The 16,104-nt window shown below is 42.2% G+C and overlaps 1 protein-coding gene across 2 annotated transcripts; it reads right to left on the bottom strand.

Moving 5' to 3' along the window:
* Window positions 1-8,328: 8,328 nt before the first annotated feature.
* LOC123448610 (beta-adaptin-like protein C) lies at window positions 8,329-14,638 on the bottom strand. 2 transcript variants are annotated; one of them, XM_045125566.1, is made up of 16 exons: window positions 14,309-14,372; window positions 13,877-14,059; window positions 13,088-13,285; window positions 12,855-12,968; window positions 12,513-12,763; window positions 12,292-12,427; window positions 11,951-12,130; window positions 11,773-11,865; window positions 11,190-11,401; window positions 11,005-11,068; window positions 10,755-10,934; window positions 10,114-10,206; window positions 9,630-10,027; window positions 9,330-9,519; window positions 9,042-9,245; window positions 8,329-8,969 (listed from the first exon to the last, which is right to left on the bottom strand). In XM_045125566.1, exons 3-16 carry the CDS (start codon window positions 13,244-13,246, stop codon window positions 8,673-8,675), a joined length of 2,571 nt encoding a protein of 856 aa, XP_044981501.1. In that variant the 5' UTR covers window positions 13,247-13,285; window positions 13,877-14,059; window positions 14,309-14,372; the 3' UTR covers window positions 8,329-8,672. The 2 variants fall into 2 exon arrangements, with proteins under 2 accessions (XP_044981501.1, XP_044981500.1); XM_045125565.1 differs by lacking the exon at window positions 13,877-14,059 and having other exon boundaries at window positions 14,309-14,638.
* Between the last annotated feature and the right edge of the window lie 1,466 nt (window positions 14,639-16,104).

The raw sequence follows: 16,104 nt of genomic DNA, 5'->3' as shown, positions 1-16,104 counted from the left end.
TCGCATATGCCATGTGTGACACGCTAGAATTTTACTGGAATTATTTGAGAATATTTCTTACAGAAACATTTCAAAATCTTAAAATAGGCAGGAAGGGTTTTGGAGGGTTTTGTCCAATATTTTGAACATGACCATGTGTTGAAACTCTTATATATGGAACATATATGTCAAGTGAGTTTCCCTAAATTTTCTCAAATATTTTTGAAGCATAAAATAAATTTTCCCTATAAAAGACCATTTTTGGCCTCAGAAAAAGTTATTTGAATTTAATAAGAAAATAACTTATAAAATGACAACTTTATGGTTGTGGGAAGTCTTTTTGATTATAGGGTCCAAATAAAGTATTTGGGAAAAGCATTTCCCTTAATTTGAGTACTTGTAGTACAACCTCAATTCAAGGGGTTTTCAAAAGCTAAATTGAATAAATGATTTTTGGTGAAACTAATAGTTTGTAAAAATAATTTAGGTCCTATACACATGGTATGGTCATTGTGCAAAGATTTGGAGCAAGAAGATGAGTCTACAGAGTAGGAGGAACTTTTGTGATTTAAAACACAAATAAACAACACACAAAAAGTTGTAATTGGTCATAATTTTTTAGCTATGTTAAGTTAGTTAGTAGAGGCAAAACACACGGTGTGACATAGACAGATTAGAAACCCTTGAGACTAGAGGTAGAAAAATAGCACCCTTATAATCACGATCATCATCAATACACACAAAGCAGGATGTAGTCTTTTACCTCCATCGAAGGGGACGAACCTGGGTAAACTTCCGTCTCTCGATTTCGACCAACCCCTCTCAAGCCACCACCTAGTTGTGATGGCATCACGCCTAAGTTCTCTCACAAGGACATCTACCATGACAAAACCACGACAAAAGTTGTGTCCACTTAAAGGCCAGCCCCACCCGTGAGCCGTGCTAGGTGGCCGAAGGGCGGAGCTATTGGCCCAGTGGAACCCAGGGTACCACGACCCTTGTGCTGATTGGCCCTAGGAATGACGCTGGGCTGACCCAAGTAAGACGACCTTGCCTCTGTCACCTGAAGGGGGCTCCCCTTGGAGTGGAGAGCCCTGCCGGGGCCATGAATCATCGAACGTCCTTGTGGGCCCCCACCCTCGTAGGTCCGCCAAGCGAGGTCTGGCGGGCATCGCCAACTGTCGGGCCTCACGCCCATGACGTGGGTGGCACGTCCGCTTGGAGGAAGACGACAAAGGACGTGTCAGCAGGCACGGGCATAGAGGACTTCCTCTTTGGTGATTAGGAGGCACTGCCAGCTGCTCCTCCAAGGGCAGGCAGCAAAAGCGTACCATTTTGGTGACATAGGATCCGGATGGATCAACACTGCACGACGAAGGTCATCATCGAGCCCACGACTGCAGCACGAAGACCACTTTATCACGCGAAGACCACCTTTAGTCAGGATAGGATTGGACCCTTGTCCCCCTTCGTATTGCCACGTTGTGGCTACCCTTTCTCGCTCGGGTTTTCTGGAAAAGGACCAAGGCACTACAAGAGGGGCAGGGCCGCATCTGTGTAAGGGATTGACCCATTCTCTCCCCCCACGAACCTCTGTGTACTAGGGCCTCAAGCTCCCTCATTTTTTCCAACAAAGCAAATCACAAGCAGGAGTAGGGTTTTACGCTTCGGCGGCCTCAACCTGGATAGCTCGTGCGCCTTCGTTGTCTTCGATGAGGTGGAGTGCGCTCACCGTCCATCTTGATGTGTTTTTTGTCGTGTTGCAGCTTGCAAGACAAGCCCCCTAGTGTTTGAACCCTAGTTCTTGGATAAGCTCGTGGATGTAGATCCTAGACTCTGACATTTGGCGCGCCAGATAGGGGGGCTTGCCGTCTTCGCGCCCTCGACCTCAACACTACCCACTTCATGGGTGAATCCGCCCCCGGTGCGCCTGGGTGGTGCATGCGTGTCGCGCTCGAGTTCCTACAGATGCCAGCGCCGGGGCGCCCCTCCACGCCCTCTTCGCTAGCTCGGGATGGCCTCCCTACTCTACACGACGCGCAGTTCACGGCTCGAGGGTTGTCGCGTCATCACCCCTAAGAACACGGCTGTGGCGCCATGTGTGGGCGCGCCCCCAGCTCGCCACTGCCACCTCTGATGGTTGGGCACCCCTTCACTCCATGCCCGCTGTCGGGACCCTGATCCTAAGCCATGAGAATCTAGCATGTAACACATCACATCACTTTGCGGCCACACGCACGTAAACCCCACGGCTGCCACCTTACCTTGGCCGGGACCGTTTGCGACTTTTGGCTCACGTGTATGAATATGTCACTAGCAATCATATGTCAGAGAACCCGGGTTGACATGACTACTTATAAACCCAAGTTGCACATTAGTAAAGGAATAGGCAAACATAACCTAGCAATGCAGGTGTCGGTCATAACCTATGTGTAGACGAGTCATAGGAATCTACACGGACTCCATTACACTATGAGACAGTTCTATCTACATGGACTCCATTACACCGTGTGACATTTCCCCATGGGGACAAACACAATAGCAAAGAAGGATACACGCCGGTCAATCAATGTGTTCAGAGCAGTAGCAAGCTATCATGGCTCGGGAGAAGCACAAAGAGGCATTTCCCTATAAAGAGGCTATCAAAGGCACACAACTAAGTGTTGAATCCCACACATACAATGAATTTCAAAACATACACACAATATGCACAATATTCGTAGATACAACATGGCATCGCAACACAACTCTATGACTCAGAGTGTTTTTAAAGACCCATAAGAGCCAACATAGTGTGGTATTACAAACAAGGGTCACATGACCCAACACTCAAGTCATACAAGCAACAAGAAGAAGCAGAACATGTCTGGGTATAGACATCTACTGAAAGTGGGTGGAGCCTGAAAATCTACAACGACCCTCCCAAAGGATCCATACCACTGCCTGGGATTCCCAAGCTATTCCGGTCAACATCGAACACGTTGTGTAGAACTATTTGTGAGACTAGGGTCTCATCTCCAAAAACATAATTAAGCAACCGTGAGTACAAAGGTACTCGGCAAGACTTACATCAGAACTATCTACATATGCCATAAAGACTTACCATGAGTGTTGGGCAAGGACTCTGTGTCCCTATCTCAAGGACAATACGATAAGGACTGTGTGTCCTAGTATTGTGTGTCCTTTGGTTTAAATACCAAGCCGCTCCAAACCAGACATACGATTGTCACGTCATTTGGAACTGGGTCATTGTCTTCATCGAGTAGATGGTCCTATTTCCTCAACCCTTTCATTTCCTCATCTATGTGTTGATGAAATTGATGGTTGTTGTTTGAAGAATTGGACTGAAGACTTTCACAATTTCCTCACCCCAAATTCTTCACTTCACTTGTTCTTTACGTGCATATCCTGAACACACTACTTGTGCAAATGTTTGTTTCCATTCATCATGAAGACTATGTTGTTCCTATGTTGCACACTCACCTGAGTACTTAATCCGTTGATCGTCGTTCGTGACTGAGCAATTTCCTCACAAGAAATTTCCTCGCTGACGAATTCATAAAAAATCGCCTATTCACCCCCCCCCCCCTCTAGTCGATATAACGCACTTTCACAATTGCATCAGATTTTTACAAACATGTGATAACTCGGACATCATAACGGCTATACAGGTATGAAATATGAGGCAACCTACAAAACAACTGACAACATAACACATAAATCTTATGGAGACACCAATCCAAGAAGAAAACAACTTCCTATAAGTCTGCAGCATAGTAACTCGTTATCCTGATAGATAGATAAGAAAACCTAGTTCTTAACCCCCGTGGAATAAAGAAGGGGGTAACTCAGAATAAGAATGACACAAGGAAGGGAGTAAAAAGAATCTTATGTTCCCTTCCACAATCAATTCCCTTATATAACTATAGCAGTTCTAGACTCAACATCGACCAGTTTGGCTTGGTAATCCTACAGGCAGTCAAGCGCTAGTACCAACGCTGTCGGGGCCCCAATCCTAAGCCATACAAATCTAGCATGTAACACATCACATCAGTTTGTCGCACCACACATGGTAAACCCCATGGCTGCCACCTTACCTTGGTCGGGACCGTTTGCGTCTTTTGGCTCACGTATACGAATATGCCGCTAGCAATCATATGTGAGAACCTGGATTGACATGACTAGTTATAAACCCAAGTGGCACATCCATATAGGAACAGGCATACATAACCCAGCAATGCAGGTGTCGGTCATCAACTACGTGTAGATGGGTCATAGCAAGCTACACGGACTCCATTACACCGTGAGACATTTCTTTCATCAACTGGGTGTAGACGATTCATAGCAGGCTACATGGACTCCATTACATAGTGTGACATTTCCCCATGGGTACAGACACATCAGCAAACAAGGATACACACCGGCCAATAAATGTGTCCTAAGCAATAGCAAGCTATCAACACTATGATGCATGATCATGACATGGAAATATGTTGTTGATTGAGCTAATGCATCTTGCAACAAGATTAAATGAAGTTGGTTTGAACCAAAGGTTCAAATTCAAACTCCATAAGTGGTTACTTAAGTGGCATTTATTTTATTTGTCCTAAACATAGGACATAAGTTGCTCTATCATGCATGAAAATGCATAAACAGATTCATTGGATTTTTCTCATAATTTTTCATATATAATTTATTTTCATGTGAGTTATAGATTATTTTCTATGATTTTTCAAAGTTTTAAAAAAACTGAAAATAATAAATCATTTCTGATTTATTTTAATTCCGGAAAAGCTTTACTCCATCAGCACTAAGTCATGCTGAAGTCATCTAGTCAACACGACTGGTGAGGTCAAACCTGATGTGTGGGGTCCACACGTCAGTGACTCATTTCACTGACAGCGTTAATTAGTACTAAATTAACCCTATAAATTAATTAACCAGGAGTCTGGCCCCACATGTCATCGACTCCAGGGAGTCAAATCTAGTCAAGGGGGGACCCGCCGGCGATTCAACGCCATCGACTATGGACGAGGCGAAGGTCGTCGGTTTCGTCCTTCGGTGACCAAATGGATGGCGGAGGGCATGTACAGAATGCCCAGGTCAGTGCGTGTTCGGCGAAGCAAGCGGGGCAAGTTGGGGTTGCCGGAATCCTCGCTCGCGTCGAGATTGGCGGCTGCCGGAGCACGGTCTCGAGCGAGCGGAGATTGTTGGGCACTAGGAGGCCAGTTGAGTGTCTTAGCGGCACCCTGGGATTAGCAGGAGGACATGAAGCGCACAAGTTTGAATCGAGGAGCTTAGGAGCTCGGAGCTCATCGGTCATGGAGGATGACGGAGCTCGGGCTCATGGGGACGGCGGCTTTAATACAGTAGTGAGCATGGGAGGAGGGGGAGCCAGGGGCGGAGATAGGGAGGGGCGAGCAGGAGCTTGACCCCTGCCAATCGCTCCCCCCCCCCTCAACGATTTGTAGCACGTACTATATGTGTGCTAATTGGTCGGAGCTAATTACATCATTAGCTCATATATAAATTACTAATTTAACTGACTACACTAAACTAAAGGAAGTCAAAGCCCAATAGCCCATATATGCACCTACGTTGTGGCCTAGTTAATTTGATTATCTAAACGTGTGTATGTGTGTGTTCTCCACTAGGGCGTCTTTTTCCACTACCGTCGCCGCCGGATCGCCGCTCATGCATGTGTTTTTACCATCGCCGTTGCCTACTGGTTGTCGCTCAATACGACGACACCATCGGTTGATTTACAGTTGGCTCTTCGGTGTCAAACGCATGCTACATACATATCAGAACATGGCTAAACTCCCGAAGATTGAATACAGGAAGAAGGTACTACTACATGCTAGTCACTCTTAGGATTCTGTTATGAATAATACAATCTTAGTTTGGTCAATTAGTATTATGTATAAAACAGTGTGTTATATATTAATGAAGTTTCAATATCATGAGCAACCTATTACAAATAACAATATTGATGAACAAAACATTGTGGCACCAATACAAGTCCCGAAACAATGTAGAATTGAAAGCACAAGGTATGAAAGGGTCCCCATAAGCGCCAATAAATTTGAGAACTCCCTCCTCGCAAGAAAGAAGAAGCATGACGATTGTATATTCTATAGGATGTTTACCAACCACACATGAGAATATCCATACATGATCAGTTTATATTTTGGAAAACAGTTGTGCAAACATGTGCAAAAATGATTGCAGAAGCCAAACTAAAGCTTAATCTTACAATTGATTTCATCAAGTAAGCATAATTTCCTATTTTGAGAAGACAACATTATATAAGAGAATGACAACATTACATAATACACATCAGTAATGTAACAGTTATTTCTTTTCTTGGTGATTTCAAGAGGTCGTTAACATTTCAAGCTTGTGCCTATAGAGGTACCGATGAATGTCCACAATCAACAAATCAAGGTAATTTTCTTGAATTGTTGAAGTTGTTGGCTTATTCATTTTCTTGAACTGTTGAAGTTGTTGCCTTATTATAGCAAATAAATGATGTTGTCTTGGAAAATGTGGAAAAATGCAAACCACACCTACCATATATATCGTGCAAAAAGAAATTTTCAAGTTACTTTCTCGAAGAGTTCATACACAACTTAAAAAAGAATAATGGTACTAATAAGTTACGTATAATGCTAGACGAAGCACACGATAAATTTAAAAAAAATGAGAAATGGCTTTGATTTTTCGCCCCCTCATGTTCAAATCCTCGCTCCGCCCTTGGGGGGCAACAACTTGATCACAATATCAAGTTATCCTCGTTACCGGTTTTGTTCACCGTTTCTGTATTCTAATATCCACGTGACCATATAACGATTTATATGGTCTGACGATGATGGATATCGTAGTACCGAGAGGGCCCACATAGTATCTCTCAATTGTTGGAGGAGCAAATCCCTCTCTTGAGCTATCGAGTCCTTAAACATACTTTTCTAATGTACGTCAAAGTTATTGTTATAATCACCCTATTATGGATAATGTTTGACAACCCCAAAGTAAAACGTTGGACATGATGGTATTCGACATTCTTTAACACTTTCATGATTATGTCCAACACCATTGTGAGTGATTATAACAATGATAATAAGTTATAACATTGTGAGTGATCTCGTAGTATCATTCACTTGGTTATGTCCAACACCATTGTTCTCACTTTTAACAATGCCCTATAACTAGGAAAACATGATCATCATGCAACACACGAGCTAGTTTTAGAGACGAGACTAGGGGACGGGCGTCGGTAGGGGCAGACAATATCTGGGTTGTGCATGGATCTGAGGTGCAATGGCGACAAAGTGCAAGGTGCCTAGGGGGAGCGAAGATCGATAAGAACATCTCGGCAACCAAAATAGTATAAAAGCGGATGCGGTTTTTGTGATACGGATACAAAGCAAGAGGAAAGGGATAAAGTGGAGGAAAGGGCTCTAGGAGGGGTGCTGGGGTGTCGGAGTCCGGTGTAGCACGCGTCCGGACTCCTCCAAACGTCCCACAAGTTTGTTTTTGTTTAGGCAAAATTCGAATGTCCGAAATGGTACACATACGTTTGATGTGACATAGCAAATGTTCGAACATTTATCAGGTTGGAGATGCCCTTATTAGGTTGGAAATCCCTTAGGCTTTGTTTGGTACTAGTGTTTTTGAGGAGATTGGTGGGGATAATCTCTCAAGGGATTGGGTAAAGCCCATTTATCCCCAATACACTAGGTAGAGGTAGTGTATTGGGTATTGAGAAAAATGCATTATAATTTAGGGATTTTAGGGGAAATGTGGGGATAAAACATGTCAAATACACTAGAACCAAATGGTGTTATGGGATGCGTGGGGATTGGGGATTGAGGGATTTGACCGGGATAATCTCCATAAATTTCCTAAAATACACTAGTACCAAACAAGGCCTAGGTTGGCACTCATTTTTGTGTTCTTTGACAACACATCTTTGTGTACTTTGACAACACGTTAGGATACAATCTTTGTCTGGTTTATTTATTTTTGGACTCAGTAAGTGTCACACCTGTGACACAACACATGACAACTCCGAATGACACGAACACATGACAACTCCGTACGTTTTTTTATTAACAACACACGAATGACAACTTCCCTTTCGGCTTCGTGCCACGCGCATGGCACTTACCATTTGAAGTGAAACCTATCTGATTCAATCAAACCTTAATATTTTTGTATATCAACCTTAAGAAAGTATTGTTGTGTATCTATTGAGTATTGGCACTCTGGTCACCATTCAAGTTCAAAGTTGCTTTGCAGGAAAAGAAAAAACGGCATCTTAACAATTATAACATAGCTCATATGGTATAAAATAGAAACAATATTACATGTGTATTGCCTCTGCCGTCCAAAACCGTCATGTTTACTCGTCAAATCAAAAAGAAACAAGGTGTATTTTCATGTACTATGACATAGCAAGAAAAATTCAGGCTCGTCAAAGGCAAGATATACAATTTATGCGGCACAAAATGTCCAGGATGAGTATCCCTAGAAAATTCTGAAACCAAGAAACTAACAGCTTAAATACGGTAAAGTAGAAGTAACACAATAACAACACAATACAATTCACACTAACTTCCATGAAACAGCACAGCTGTATGCTCATAACTGAATAATTTTGACGGAATATCCATCCTTAAGTTACCCGTCACTTACTTGATAAGAGACTCCATAGCTTCAAAGAATAGAGGCACAAACTCCCTGTTTGGAGTCTTCACTGCACACTTTGCACCAGGAGCACCAACGGCAGCAGTAAGCTCTATCAGGAATGGAATCCCACGGGGGATCTTCGCAGACAGATACAGCACATCCATATTTGCATTTCTCCTCTTGGCAATAAAGAACACATTTGATGCTGCAAGATGTTCAATGGTGGCATCTATGCTGCTGATGACAGAATTGGGGTATTCTTTTGAAAATTCATTGTCATCAGGTAAAGATTTCCAGGCCTGCAATCAGATTTAACCAATTCAAACTACAGATAAACAGCAAGTACGGCAGAAAAAAATAGTAGATTTTACCTCAAGAAAACTTGTTCGCTCCATTTTCCCATCTTCACCGAAGAAGACATGCAGGGAACCTTTGTCACTGAAATACCACACAGGTTGCTGATTATTCTTCACTGCAACCTGCAGTAGCAAGTTTGGTGCTCCAGGAGAGACATTCTGGGAGAAAACCATAGCTAGGAGCGTCCTGGATGAGGCCCCAGGTTGGAGTGGAGGAACCTTATTCATCAACAGTCACCAAGTTTAGTACAGGAAACTGAAATTTAGAAACAGAACTAATAAAATATATAGACATTCTTGCACCTGAAGTGGTCCACCGGCTGCAAGACCAAATGTATTCTTGTTAAACTGAATCATAAATCCATCTAATACACTCTGGGTTCCATTCTCAAAAGATATATCATAGTATATCTGACCATCGCGCCGCACCAGTTGCGCACTGATCTGGAGTCCTTGGCCAGTGGTTGGCGGCAATACAACAGGCAGTGGAGGTCTGAAGGAAAACAATCAGAAAAATCGAACTGGAGAAAAACTGGTTCTAGCTAACATGGCTAAAATATCAAACTAAAACTTGGAGCAAAAACAATAAAAAGTTTTGCTGACCCTGAAGATGCTGTAGGCTCGTCAACAGGAACAAGGGCATTATCCAAACCCATTAAATCACCTAGTAGATCTGGGATCGGTGCAGGAACTGCTGGGGCTGCAGCTGCCGGCTGCTTCACTGGTACATTTGATGAAGTGCCAGTACTAGAGGACGGTGATGCCCCATCCACTCCCTGAGATGGTGACTCCGAATACCCAGTTTCTCCAGCATCAGCGAACTCCTCATCATCCGCCCTAGGAGCTGCCTTAACACGGCTGACGAAGGCTTCGGGGGGCTTGTGATAAACTGATGATAATGTAGAAATGTTTGCTAATAACTCATCAAGAAGCGAAGAGTCAAGCTGGTTAGAGTCATCGCTGATCACAGGCTTCTCTGCCAGAACAACATCTTTTGCTGCCTGTCAAAGTCACGCACATGCCCAGTGGTCAGAGGGATATCTGACAAACAAAGCATAGCAAGGTGTAAAGTGTAAACTTTCAATACCTCAGGATCAGTAGAAAGAAGTCGCCAGTATATGTAAGCTCGATCACGCAGATCAGGATTGTCTGTTTCAACTGTTGCATTATTGAGAACAGCCTACAGCAAATGATGCAGATTAGGCAGAAAACTGCAGCACATAAAGTTACTAAACATAATTTGTTAGGGACAGGACATACATTCTGCTCCCTCCGTTCCTAAATGTAAGACCTTTTAGAGATTCCACTATGGACTACATACAGAGCAAAATAAGTGAATGCACACTCTAAAATAAGTCTATATAGATCCATATGTAGTCCATATTGAAATCTCTAGAAGGTCTTATGTTTAGGAACGGAAGGAGTATTAGAATAGGCCACTGTTCATTCATTCAGCTAAGAGAAATTTGAACTTAGTGCACCCTTATGAAGCAAATCTTCTCATTCTCAACCCAGAAAATTGACTATTCTAATTATTAATTTTGCAGCACAATTCAAGGTATGCTGCTGTAAAGATTTCAACGAGCCTTTTTGAACACCATGACATGCCATGGTATCAAATAAGGTGATACTCAAAGACTCTTACACCATGCCAAAAGTTATTCTTTGCTCAGCAATCTAGTGTATCCATCATCTGCAAGAGTAAACGCATGAACTGAGAATAGTAACCTGTATCATCTGCTGGGGCCCCTCAGTTGGCTTCTTAAGAAATAACTTAACTGTCGCTGTTAGCAACTGCAGTTGAACTAATGCTGGTTCTTCTGGGAATGTATCCAAGAAACTCTCAAGGAGTTCATCAGCATTGTCAATTCTTTCGGCATATTCTCCAATTATCCAAATCATTGATGCCTGGAGAAGAAAATAGCATGTGAGCGAACAAAACATGCAATAAATTACAAAGACCATTCATAGACAATACCTTAGCCTCTGGTTCATCTAAAGTGTCCAAACTTTCACAAAGTGTTGCGATGATAGATTCATATCTGCATATTTTGGCAAGAAAAGGGTTACTTTTTTACAAAAACATATGCTGAGCACAGAAGATCTCTGTAGTTCCTTAGTTCCAATAACATAGAATGTTGAGCTTCCAGGCAAACCACTCACGTGTTGGGATAGCGTCTAAAGATGTCTTTGATAACAATGATAGCTTCCTGTACAACATAATTAACCTTTATCTTGATCAGCTCAAGCAAGACACTGATGCACCTTTCAGCAGCTCTCTCCAATTTAATTGCACATCTTCCAATCGCACGTACAGCTTTCCTCACAAAGTCAACATCCACCTCTGTGGCGTACTCTTTGAACTCTAATAGTACCTATAAAGAGCTCAGTGAACATTTGGATGGCAACTTGTAGAAAACAGATCTAGTACTATAATCAGAAATGAACAAGATGCTTAATAAATTGAACTATGGTAAGATTCAAACTTGAGGTGATGGACTTCTGTTCCTGCGGAGTTTTGTTTACTATCTCTGTAATTATGTTATGTATGAGACAGGAATATAATAACACAAGACAGTAGCTGAAAATGTTGTTCAACTGAAAGCAACATCATAACCAGAATCAACAGTAAATTAGTACTCCCTCCGTAAAGAAATATAAGAGCGTTTATAGATCACTAAAGTAGTGATCTAAACACTATTATATTTGTTCACAGAGGGAGTACATAAGAAATAAGATTATGTACCTGATCAATGTTCCTATCTGAGGCAAGCTTTATCATAATCTCCAATTTTTCCATCTTGACATATATTGGGTCGTTGTACTTGCAAAAGAAGACCTATTGCCAAACATAATATTGAGTTACAGAAACACAATGGCATTGATTGATGAATAAGAATAGCTCGAAGACAAACAAATATCACCTTAATTTCATGTGCAAGTATTGTAGGCCTTTTTTGAACAATCAAATTGATATTTCTCAATGCTACATATTGAATCTCAGGCTCTGCCGACAGTAGAGTAACCAGAGGGGGTGCCATTTTCTTGCAGAGATTCCGGACAACGTCGGTGCTTGTAATGAGCTCCATTTGTAGAAGGATTATCTGTGTGAAAGAGATAGCCAACAGGTTAACTCTTACTGCAAAATTACAAGTACACATGGCACTGTGCCAATCTATGGTTAATGAATACCACACACACAACTGCATGCAACACTTTCTAAAACTTTACTGTGTTCAGATACACGTGAATCAGACTAATGTACCTTGACAGCAGAAAGAACAACTGCACAGTTTGCATGTTGAAGACGGGGTGTAATTCGTTCCACTATATTTTCTGCGTCCCTTGCATCTGTTGCTTTGTACCTTGACAGAGAATCAAGAATGAAAACTTGTCCCCACCTGCAAAATTATCAAAAATGATAAGCAGCTTACTCTAGAAAAATATGGGGGTTCAGAACTGAATATAGCAAGAACTGCATCATACTCTGTGCATTCATTCAGAGCAGTCAGAAGCTTTGTCAATGTATGGCTGGTGATCTCGAAGATCGGACGAGCACTACTGTCTTGAATCTCTGCCAGAGCAGCAACAGCATTTGCAACCACCATAGGATTATTGTCAGAAATTAAGTCTTTGAGGGCTTCTAGAAATCCTCTGTCCTCCACTAGCTCAGCATTTATATCATAAAGCTTAGCAACACAAATAGCTGCTGTCTTCCGCACATATGGATCATCGTCCTGTTAAAAAATTCAAGACACAAGTATAGGCTTAATTCAACGGAAGACAGTTTTTTTTTCTGGAAAGAAGTGTACAAGCACCAATAGACACCTTGAGGCATCTCTGAAGAGGGTCGCACAGATACTCTGTGATTTTGTCTACACGGATGCAACCCATTGTCCTCACAGCCAAAGCACGGATCAGTGGATTTGGATCTTGTGAATCCTGCAAAAGTTTTGGATCTTCTTATCAGTTGCTGCTTCTGCATGGTTTGTTTCACACATGATACAGCTTTATTTTTCTGCATAAATGTGCATTGGTAGTATATGGTTATAATTTCCCACCTTAACAAATGTGTTCACGGCAAGTATCGCTAGGTCTGGTTGACTTTTAGCATAGTTGATGAGATATAAGTATACTAGTTTTTTCAGCTCCAAGTTCTCAGTCTGCATACAGTTCACAACATCCGTAAACAATGATGAGACATCTTTTCCAACAGTCATTGCTGCAATCACTTTCTTGACAGCATCTTTTCTCTTATCCTGCAAACCATGTTTCCACCAAAGCCTCAGATGCCAGAAGTTAACACATAATACATCATTTATTCTTGCATTAAAATTAGGAAACAAAGAAATGGGATTTATGGTTGGTGAATGATTGACAGCAGTACATAATCCAACCATTATTGCTACATAGCATACTTCATCGCTGAGAATGTGCAGCACTGATAATGTACAAGTGTTCACTAATTTTGCATTAGAACACGCATTTTACAGCAAAAGTGCAGCACTGCAAAATGTAGCCGGAACAGGGACAGAATATTTTTCTGACCGGGGGTAAAGATGGCATCTCAAATCCACTAGACCACCAAAATAAAATGATGTAGCATGTCTTGCTTGCAAAACATGGAGAAGTGATAAGAGACTACAATGTTCCTTGCTGTTTTAACCATGTGCGGAAAGCCGCAAAGATGGTATAGATAAATATAAAGGATAAACACCTTTTTATCAGCAGCAAGGTGCCATTTCTACAGCTACACCAATCCATATTGATGCATATCTGGAGCCATGGAGATAAAGAATAAACTAGATGAGGTAATGCACGGGCCCACACATAAACTCCAAAATTTCTACCTTATTTAAAACTTATTCCTTTACCCTCACAGCCTGGCTAACCAGACATCGAGCAGTCACTGTGTTTGATTTAATCCTGCTTTCACTGAAATGCCTCGAGATGGATCAGAACTCAGTGCATTCATCTCGCTCCAGAGCAATTCAAACACAAGTTCGCCTGAACAAATATAACCCAGTCCTGCACTGAATTCGGCACATTTAAGCATATTTTGTTGAAGAAATGACCCCGAGATCGTCACTCTGCCGCAAATTCCAATCCTCGGAACAGAACCTAATCCCGTGGGATACCAACAAAAACTCGCAGATCTCAAACCAACAGCGCGTGGGCCCCCAACACCCTGGCCAGATCTGGATCCAGGCCAACCAATCCTCGGGCACAGAAAATCACACAAGAAGATGGACAGGGGAGAGACAGCGAGGTAAGGAGGTGACCTTGTACTGGGAGTTGAGCTCCTCCTTGAGCTCGGGGATCTCCCCCTTTTTGGTGGTGGAGAAGTACTTGGAGTCGTGCCCGCTCATATCGCCCCGGCGAGCCTACCTGCCAAATACACACCGGTCACCGCCTCCGGCTGCGGAGCCCGGGGTTCGTGATGGAGGCCTCCGATATGCGCGCGGTGGCGGGCGGCCTGCCTGTCTGCGCGATGGGATGGGATTGGACTCGGCGAGGGGGAGCCAGGCGGGTGTGCGTGCGTGCGAGAGTTATGGAGATCAGACAGATCGGGAGGGAGACGACAGTGGAGATCTGATCGGCTGCTCGCAGGTCATTGTAGTTTGTTTAGGTCTTTTTGAAATCATAATAGATTATGGTAATTCAGATTACGAAGATAAATTATTAATCAAGTTTATAAAAATAATCTAGATGAGTATATTTGAAGATCAGATTATATAAATTATAATTCAGATTTTTACACTGCATAATGACATATCTATATTGTGCACGCGTTGAGAAGGAAAAAGGAGGAGGATGAAGGTGATAGAAATTAGTAATTACCCTCAACTTTACAAGGATAATGGGACATTAGCAATTTATAATCTGATTTTTCCGAGATAGAGTAGATTGTGAGTTTTTAATAATTTGTTCATTCAGTTTTATAATCTACAATATAATATGTCTTGTTGGGAGACGGTATAGATTATAAAAGCTGGATTATTATAACGTGAGTGGTTCTAAACAAAGTCTTATTTGGTGGAAAATTATATGTTCAGATTCTTAAGTATATTTAATATTCTTTTGATCTTATAGAACAACAACATGGTTTGTGAATAGCTATATTGTTTTTAGGACATGTGAGAAGTCTTGTTATAAACTATCATGTGAGGTTAGTATTCGTTTAATATTTTGATGATATGTATGTTATGTTTCATCTAGTGGTGTCATATGAACGTCGATGTGACGCCCTCAATTTAATCGTACGCTAATCATACACGCAAATGCGTACGATCAAACTCAAGGACTCGCGGAAAGATATCACAACACAACTCTAGACACAAAATAAAACATAAAGCTTCATATTACAAGCCAGGGGCCTCGAGGGCTATAATACAGAAGCTCGATAAACACATGAGTCAGCGGAAGCAACAATATCTGAGTACACACATACACTTGGGGTGCCTTAGAGAAGGCTAGCACAAAAGAAACACGATCGAACGAGGCGAGGACTCCTGCGTGGGAACCTCCTAAACTACTCCTGGTCTTCAGCGGCCTCCACGTAGAAGACACCATCAGGATGGCATACATCGGCAGGAAACTCCACTCCTGGGCTCCATCATCTGGTCGCAACAACGGATAAAAGGGACAAAGGGGGAGCAAAGCAACGGTGAGCACTCATTCGAAATACTCACAAGACTTACATCAGAACTATGCTAAGTATGCATCAGTATCAAAGAAGGGGGATTTTATGTGGACTGACTGCAACAAAGTAAGAATAGAGAGAAGGCCTACTCCTATCGAAGACTATCATCTTTAGGGTCTTGCAGCAATAGACGAGAGTAGAGCAAGGTAACACAATTAAATAGTCATATTGTTGCAGCAATATTAATATAAGGTCATGCCCAGAGATCCTCCCTCGACTCCCTGCGATGAAGCAATCCCGGGGCAACTAAATTCAGTTAAGTAACAATTGTAGTTGTATAAGATCAGGGCACAACTCCAAGTCGTCCTGTAACCATGGACACGGCTATTCGAATAGCTAATTTTCATCCCTGCAGGGGTGCACCAAATTTCCCGT

The sequence above is a fragment of the Hordeum vulgare genome, chromosome 4H (genome assembly GCF_904849725.1).
Source record: "Hordeum vulgare subsp. vulgare chromosome 4H, MorexV3_pseudomolecules_assembly, whole genome shotgun sequence".
Lineage (NCBI taxonomy): Eukaryota > Viridiplantae > Streptophyta > Magnoliopsida > Poales > Poaceae > Hordeum > Hordeum vulgare.
This window is presented reverse-complemented; position numbering and strand designations above follow the sequence as displayed.